This window comes from Lineus longissimus, chromosome 4, assembly GCF_910592395.1.
Source record: "Lineus longissimus chromosome 4, tnLinLong1.2, whole genome shotgun sequence".
In the NCBI taxonomy this organism is placed as follows: Eukaryota; Metazoa; Nemertea; class Pilidiophora; order Heteronemertea; family Lineidae; genus Lineus; species Lineus longissimus.
The window spans coordinates 6999437-7008539 of NC_088311.1; the positions used below are offsets into that span (position 1 = coordinate 6999437).

Genomic DNA, 9103 nt, shown 5'->3' on the forward strand with positions numbered 1-9103 from the left:
GTGTTGGGGGTACGCATAGCGTAACATGAAAGCTTAGCCAGTACCCCTACTGGGCTGTAGGGAGTTATTTCAGGACAAAGGACAATCATTAGGACCCAGAAAGGGAGATAGAAAAGGAATTCTTGTTGCTTGGCGTGCTTGACCTAGGGTGGGTCACAGTGACTAAGAATAGGCAGGACCAAAGATAAGGATAACACAGGGATGATTGGTTAAATTTTCGCTTAATTTTCGAGGACTAAATCGGGACGGTTATTTTTAACACTCCTGAGAACTTTAAAAGGAACCACCCAGTCCTTTTGTTTAGTTTTAGAATTCTTTTCCTGCATTCCACGGAAGTTACTCTAAGAGGAGGATGCAACATTGACTTCAAAGAGGAAGGATACCCATATCTTGTGACTTCTGACCATATCTTAGCATCTATTCGAAAGTGAACTTTACACAAGGGTTTTCATCACTTCAATAGAACTTCTCGGCCTGTATCTTTTATATTCAACAATCAAAATTTTCAGTTTGAAGAATGTATTTTTCAAAGATGATTCTCACAACTCTGCTTTTGGGCTGTATAGTCCAGGCTAATGCCCTAACACAGACCATAGAAAATCGAAATTCGACAGAGTGTGGACCGCATAGGTTAAGTCTGGAGGGCCTTACAGAGATTTCCATTCCTCACGGCAAAACAATTGAGGCCTCCTTTCGCTTAGACGTCTTTGCAGATAAAGGATGTTCGATTGAAATATTCAGCACCTACTCAGATGCCGTCAAATTGGCTGTTCCTCAGCAAGACTTAACATTCGAGGAATCAATCGTGTTCTCAGCTCAATCTGGCGATTTCAAGTTTCTCATCTCGGGGGATGTTGTGGGCATGTCAACGTTGATATATCGAGTGAAGTCTGCGCAGAATGAAGCATTATCGGGAGAGTTATCAAGTACCGTCAAAGTTGTCCGGCCAACAACGACACTTTTGACTGCATTCACCTATTTTGTCGGGGTTATGGCAATCTTCAACATGTTCGTATTGGGATGCCGATCAAACCTAGTCAAGATGAGAGAGTTCATACCAAAGAATAAGAGAGCTGTTGTCCTGGGAGTGTTCTGCCCGATGTTCTACCTGCCACTGGTAAGAAAGATATGAATTTACTCTCTTGATATTATAATTACTTTTCATTCACAAGGTCAGCAAATATTCATTCAGAACAAACTAACCATTGAAACTGACTTGCTTGATTCATGATAATATAGAGTTCTTTAATCACAAGCAATCAGAATCAGAATCTGCACTGTATCGATAATTTGAGACAACCTAAAGGAAACAAAAAATGGTCAATTTGAGTCAATTTGTTGAAAAGGATTTTATTTTGTCACTTCAGACAGCTATGTGCTTCATCCTTGGATTCACCTTTGGACTAGAAGGCAGCATCAATGCCTTCCTACCCATAGAATCTTTGATGCTGATCACCATAGCAGCGCTCCCTGGAGGCGGACTGGCCACACCATGGATCATACTGACCGGCGGGTGCACCGTCCTTGACTACACGAGCATGATGATTATCACACTTCTTTCATTAGGTGGGTATTAAAGTAATCTCCCTGCAAAGCAGTTTTTTGAACGTGAGACAGCTCATGCATATGTCATACTGGATGGTCTATGAAACCAAAGCAGAATACAACACATCGGGTCTTACGTTCGATTAAAACGCCCCGGTGCAAATGAGCAATTTTAGTCGCTGCGACCTGTAATTATCACCACATGCAACATAAATCACTTGTTGGTAGTCATTTCAAGAATCAGTGATCACAGCTACCTGTGATCAATGTCAGACCCAGTGATTTTTGGTTTAGAGATCTTATAATTGCAGGTTGCAGCAACAAATAATTGCTCAACTGCACTCTGCTCCTGAACCCCTAAAAAGTCAGTCAAGACAGAGAATAACGAATAGGTGGTAATGAACCTGACTCAAAGATCGGATCCAAACTGCATTAAGCTATAATCTTACAATGATTTTCATCTCCTATTTCAGGTTCGACCCCACTCCTCTACTTCCTGCTCGGCCTGATCTGGCACCTGGACAATATCCCGTTCTTGCAATACCACGCGACCCGATTGGCTGTTTGGCAAGTCATCCTAATCGCTGCCTACACGATGGGACTCATTCTACGCTACTTCAACCTCAAAGGTGTCTGGAGGATGGTCAAGTTTTTCCTCTTTCCATTATCAGTTTGTTTTGTTTTGGCACTTTTGGCTTTCGGAATTTACACTAACGTGTATATGTTCTTCATCCGCCGAGGTTGGCTGGCACTTTCGGCACTTCTGTTCCCGTGGGCGGCATATTTCTTTGGCTTACTGAGCGCCTTTGCCTTCAGGTTGCCACTGAATCAAATCAAAACCATCGCTATGAATTCCGGAGTCTGCCAGCCTGTTTTGGCTATGGCGATATTCCTCTGGGGTCTCCCTAATCCAGAGGCTGATCTAGGTCTCTACATGGCATTTATCGTCCTACTTGCATCCTATTTGCCACTGATCGTATTTTCGATCGTTAGCGTCAGCATGCGCTTCTGTTGTGGCAGAAAGACCAAGGAGGACACCGAGAAGTGTCTGCCTACTGAAAATGGCGACACCAATGGTCAAACTGGGAGTGACAACTGGGGGATGGGGGTGGAAGAGGGTACAAGCGAAAGTGAGGTTAACCTTGAGTTGCATTCCGAGGCAACGACGGCAGTAATCGAAGACAAAGATTCTGCAGAATACAAGGAAGACCTCTGAGCTGCACTGATAGAATGATAACATATCATACAGTGTAGCAATCTGCAGAAAAAAGCGGTAAAACTGTGTTTGGAAGTGGACAACAATTCCCAATGTAAGTCCACAAAAAACTGTTTGGTTTTTTAAATCGATTGTTGCTGTTTGATGTGTATTTTAAAGCATTAGCAAGTTTTTGTATCATTGGATTTTTTAGAAATAAAGTTCAACAATTTAAATTCAAAAGTTGTTATATCATAGTTTTTTTGACACAGCGAACCTCTTTTAGTGGACACCTCTGTAACTTTTAGCAGGACACCCTCTACATGATTAAACGACAATGTGGGGGTAATATTGCCAATAATTCCTCTCAAAATATTACGAAGTCTCCAAGCTAGGAATAGAACAAACCTGCTAAATAATATGAACTTATGACCAAAGATTACTGGTGTTTTACAAAAGCAGTCAATCAAAGAGAAAATTAGCGTCTGAACAAAGGAAGCAAAACACACTCTCTCACAGGCCTATTGCAAAGGGCCTAAAACAGGCCTAAACCCAATCTCACTCGTAGGAGCGATTTAAAAACTTAAGGACTAGTCATGAGAATGGATTATTTTAGCTGAGTGCTTAGTCGGAATTCACAATTGTTCAAGGATACAGGACAATATCTCAATATTGTGACTGTTTGCTTTCGAATTAAACAAGTTTCCACTTTGAATCACTTCTCCAACATATTCATATTCTGCGGCACATTTTCGAAACCGCACATATTCAAGTTAAACAAAGTTACATGTAAAATCAGAAGAGGACAATTCATCCTACAGCTCAGTAATCGATAAACGTTTGACTTATTCCAAGTTGAGTCCGAGGGACAACATTTGACAGCTGGATTTGAGGACGTTAGGCCAATTTGAACATTTTCTCTCTTGAAAACTTCAGAATTGAAATGAAACAACCTGGAATTTCGAAATTTTGTCTTTTTACTTTGCCACTATGTGGGTTCCTTTCATTCGTGCCAGCAACAAAAGGAACACTAAATGACACTGACCTCTACATGCTGGTAGCAACACTACTAGAGGAGGAACACTTCAAAAATCCTGAATGGCCATCAGTGGAGAATTTCTCAGAGATAACAGTGGATCCTCAAGAATTGAAAATCGTGGAAGGTGAACTTAGGAATATTTCGATAAACTTCCAAGCAGATTTAAAAGATGAAGTTATTCTTGTAGCCAAGTCGAGAACAGAATATGTTGCAGCAGTTTTGCCTTACAATGGTTATGTCGAGGCTTTCATTTCATCAGACGTGTCAGAGGAGGGAACTAGAACAGGAAACATCAAGGCAACCGCTAGAACTAAATACAAGATATTGCCATCTGACAAAAGGACGCCAGGTATAAAACACAACAACAGTCTGAGGAATTACAAAACGAAACAGAAAAACCTTTTCATTAACACAGAAATATCGAACAGCACCAAATTATACATTAAAGGACATATGTTGGGTCATTCAATTTTGGAGATCTACATGTTTCACTATAACAGGACAGCCAGTGTTAAACAGTTTAAACTTTTGACATATCATGAGGAGCCCGTGGCAGTAATTCGGCCGCACTCAGATTTGGGGGAAATGTTTAATGTCCTGATTACGATAATGGTCGGTATCAACATGTTCAGTGTCGGATGCCGTATGGAAACCAAGGCAGTGTGGAAGTATCTAAAGATGGAAGTCCATGGACTTGTCTTGGCATTGCTCTGCCAGTTCATTGTGATGCCAATGGTAAGATTTTGATCATTTATACCAAAATATTTAGTGATGATGTCCTGCTATTAAACAAGAATATGGTGTTCATGTTTCAGTAGAGCCATCAATCATTCAATGTTTCGAAAAACTTCAGGATTTTCTATCGATTCGGTACAGACAGAACATTGATCTTCTGAAACTTATAGTTTTCTGGGGCGATGCTTTACGCTGTATTCCTGGTATCAGATTTCTTGTTTAATCATTGATTTTGTAAAGAAAACCTTCATTTTTATTTTTATACAGATTGCTTTCGGATGTTGTTGGCTTCTTGGTCCCCTGCACCATGGGTTTAAGATTGGGCTGTGGACAGTGGCAACGTTACCAGGGGGAGGCACCGGTACATTCTGGATCCAGAGTTGCGATGGAGACATGATACTTCATGCCACAACAATCCTGTTCACTGCATTCCTCACAATAGGTTAGTAAGAAATACAGTAGAACCTCCCTTTGTGGAGACCTCTCTATTAATGACACCCTCTCTATTAAGGACACTAGTTTTGGTCCAAAATTGGTTGTTTCCATTCAATTTGACATATCTAATCAGGATACCTCTTAAGGTCAAATTCATGGTATCTTACATTTCTTAATGTAAGGAGGTAAAACACCCCTTCTGAGCCTTTTATGCGTAATGTAAAAAAGGATCTCCGCACAAGGTTTTTAAAGTACATGTACACATAAAATTTGACTGTCTCTTCTAAATTCTACAGCCTTGCTCTAAAAAAATTGTTTTTTTCAGTGATGACACCAATTTCCATATTCTGCTTCATAACGTTCTACCTTCACAAGACCTCCATGATCCCCTGCCTCATCCAGCAGGTGGCGATGTGGCAGGCCATCTCCGTCACTCTCTTAAGCACGGGTGCCGTGCTGCACCACTACTTCAAAGCCAAGACAATGAGCCTACACAAATTCATACTAATGCCGATACAATTTGTTTCAATGCTAGGCCTGATTGGGATGGGGATATACTGTAATTTTTACATGCTGAAGTACCCTTGGTCTATTGTGCAGGTCACAACTTTCATACTACCATGGGCGGGGTATATTTTCAGTGGAATTACTGCTGCGATTTTTCAACAACCAAAAACTAAAATCAAGACAATTGCTATAAATACTGGTATGTGTCATGCACTGTTTGCATTTGCTCTTCTGCAATGGTCACTCCCGCAGCCTTATGCGGATGAATCATCACACATCCCGCTCATGATGATGATCACGGCGCCCCTACCTCTTATTCTCTACTCTCTGTATCTTACGATTTGTCCGGCACCAAAACGGAACAACACTGACAGTACAACAGAGCAAGATAGAAAGAAGTCAATCATCAATCAAACCAATCATGACAGCTCGGATAACGAAATACCTGATTTCATTCGTCATGCAAATTCACGAGACAACAGATCAAACGGTACAAGCACTTGTCAATCGAATCAGAACCAGTATTGCTACATTTTCTTGCAAAAACTCAAAAATGTTTACCGTATTCTAAGCAGTCGTATTCCAGATGTGGATTCAATAAGAAAAGCTAAAAGACTGCGTGATGATTCTCGCAGAGGAAGCCTATACTCGATATCTTCGTGGAGGTACCACAGTGAGAGAATACCGATGCCAACCATTGTCGAGCAGGATGACGAAATGCCTCCTAGTTCCCCACACAATGAATCAAGCTGCGAAACATTTGAATTAGTAACTGTTTCTAACAATAACATCGCTATGAAGCAAGAATTGGGGAAAAAGATGTAATCTCTAGAAAATAAAGAATTTTGAACTTAAAACAGAGCTTTTCAAAAGTCTTTTCAGTGCACTTGACTTGTACTGTAAACCTGAACATTTTGCACTCTGGCAAAACATGACTCTTATGGCTTACCAGTTAAAACGTCCCCACTCCAAAACGTCCCCTTACCAAAACGTCCCCGGGTACGGGAAAACGTCCTCGGACCAAAACGTCCCCGCCTTCATTATAAATGGTTAAGGCCTATGCCTGTATGGCAAGTGTTCTGGATAGCTGGATAGTACTATAAAATAGGGGAAGGGAGTACACTCACTTATTGTGCGTAAGCACGTGGAAATAGGGTTCGGATAAAGAAGGAATCAACGAAGTGTGTACTGTAAATTCTAAATGCTATCTGACTACTTTATTGAACAAGGAAGTTACATGGGTCACGTGGACCTGGGAATAATAATGAGATGGCGGCAAGGATCTAAGCTAATCAGAAGTATCAGGATGGGCGGTCCCAGACAACGGACTATCAATGCAGGCTGTCCGCGACACTTATGGAATAATCCTCAGGATGGGCGCAACTTAAAAGCGAACAACTCAAGAAATAGCCTACTTTGATGTCTCTTTATTATCAAGTGAAAGCGAGGACGTTTTTGACACGAGGACGTTTTGGTACCTTGAAAGCGAGGACGTTTTGGCATGGGGACGTTTTCACTGGATACCCTCTTATGCCTTTCTACAATCCTAGAAGTCCAGGAGCAGGAAGCAAACTCAAGCATCACTTGAACAGGCTGGAACTTGCTATGGCGGTCATGGCAAATAGCACTTGACTGCACCATGACCAAAGAATTCCGTAGTCCATTCGAGTCGTAACCAACAAATAATCTTTTGCGGTCAACACAAACAGCATCCACCAATGGGAGGTAGCCCTTCAGAGCCAAAACAAACCTAAATATATGAGATGACTAAAGGAACGCGTGGTATGGTATGCGACCATGTGGCGTTTTGTTTACTGTTGGTTTGTCAAGGATCTCCAGGGCTTCCTCCGACTGGTGCATAGTATGCTACGTCATGACATGTAGGAGCATAGCCATTGGCTAGGGCCTAGAGCAAGGCCAAGGGTAGGCCCACAGTCTCTGTAGTGTATAGTCATAGTGTACGTTGTGATGATGACGTGTGTTACTCACTACTGTGTGATTGTGAATAAAATGTGACACCGACAATCTATGTGGAGCTGAAACTAAAAGGCACCATGGCCAATGCAGTGCATGCACAAATGGATTGGATGGGGTGGGAAGCGTCAAGGCGGAGATTGACAGAATTCGAAAAAGCGGAAGTGAAGTATGTAGGAGGATCGTAAACACTGTCAATTTCCACCAAATCCATAGAAATTTTGCTCATAAAACCTGTGATTTTCTGAAAGCTCTAGAAAATATCTTTCAGATAAATGGCATGAATAATGTTCAAAATGAACTGGATAGGAGAAATACTCACCTTTTAAGGCCAAAAGCTGCTCTCTTTCTCGAGTGGCCTCCATACTTGTTTTGAAAGGACCGCACTAATCCTAAAACGAGAACAACTCATCAAGAAAATAATTCTTGTCATTGAAAAAAATTAAAAATATATAAATAGAAACATGATATGGAAATCATTTAAAAGATCTAATTTTTGAATTTATTGCGGAAAATATACATAATTTCAGCCAATCAGTGAATCGCAAAATCAACAACTGGTTTAATTGTAAACTGTTACTCGGCAGATGTAACAGCCGATAGCACACCCGATGAAACGAATTGAAATGGGACTGTTACATCTCTTAATTGTCAAAAACCAGGAGAAAAGCTTGTAGAAGCCTAGCTTATTGATTGAATGAAATAAATTATGCTAGAGGAAGGCAAACAAATACAGTACCACGGAGTGAAAGTGAATTTAGTCCTCCCTGGACTGGTTCTTTTATTCAAGCTTCCTGCCCTGGTTCTAGATCACCATCCAATAAAGGAGGTATTTTAAAAAGTTACCCCTGCCAGCGCTTATGTCTCAGACTATATCCTTTCATTGTTGGACCCGTGGGCGGACCAATTTCAGGAGCTGAAAGCAACTGATGAGGAAAGGCCTACTGCTGGATGATAATTTACTTGTCTCTCAAATGCAAATGGAATGTGACCTGATCTCCAACTTGTGTCAGTCTGCTTGTGCGGTGACTTATCATCAGCCCAAGCCTTGAGTAGTCCTCTGTATTTGAGAGACGATTTTGAGAACACCCCTGTAGCAGAACAAAATGCGACATCTTTTTCTTTTTGTTTAAAAAAGCTATTGTTTCCCTGGCGACATAATTCCATCTCACTTTCGATCAAATACTTTCTCCTGGAGCGTAGCCATTCACTGTTTCTTCATCTCCATGCCACTTTAAATACAAGCTTTTGTGTCCATCTGGCTCCAAGATAGCCCCATGAAGGGCACGATTCTCCATGTGCTTCAAGGCTATGGCATGTTTTTTGTAGCAAAATTCGATTTGAGCAACATTGCAATTAAAATTTGATTTTTGTGCCTATCTATTCGATTTTATTCAACTTTGTTCGATTCTTCCCTCAATCATTTGATTTTTTTGCATATTCATTCGATTTTTTTCAAACATTTATCAACAAAAAATACTGTTCTTGTTGTATATCAAATCAAACACTATAAATTCATAATCGAATATAACTTAGAAAAAATCAAAAGGTGAAAGAAATAGATCAAAATCAGATTCAAATATATCGCATTAACTGGTCAAAAAACGAAGCATTTTCGATTTTAATTACACCAAATCTTTCAATTTAATCAAAGTATATTCAATTTCAGAATC

The 9103-nt window shown here is 40.6% G+C and overlaps 2 protein-coding genes across 2 annotated transcripts in view; one reads left to right on the forward strand and one right to left on the reverse strand.

Annotated features, from left to right (window-relative positions):
* The window catches only part of LOC135486187 (trafficking protein particle complex subunit 13-like), a 49093-nt gene extending 41293 nt beyond the window's left edge, over window positions 1–7800 (reverse strand). Inside the window, exon 1 of the mRNA XM_064768827.1 lies at window positions 7753–7800. Coding sequence (XP_064624897.1) covers window positions 7753–7795 — 43 coding nt within the window. The 5' untranslated portion in view covers window positions 7796–7800. The remainder of the gene's footprint in view (window positions 1–7752) is intronic.
* LOC135487304 (uncharacterized) lies at window positions 1515–2893 on the forward strand. The gene is made up of 2 exons (XM_064770924.1): window positions 1515–1566; window positions 2019–2893. Exons 1-2 carry the CDS (start codon window positions 1539–1541, stop codon window positions 2759–2761), a joined length of 771 nt encoding a protein of 256 aa, XP_064626994.1. The 5' UTR covers window positions 1515–1538; the 3' UTR covers window positions 2762–2893.
* Window positions 7801–9103: the final 1303 nt, after the last annotated feature.

Excerpts from the sequence above, each read along its gene's own strand:
- LOC135487304 (XM_064770924.1), top strand. The coding sequence starts at position 1,539 with ATGATGATTATCACACTTCTTTCATTAG. Across the intron at positions 1,567-2,018 it reads TATCACACTTCTTTCATTAG|GTTCGACCCCACTCCTCTAC; the intron begins GTGGGTATTAAA and ends CTCCTATTTCAG.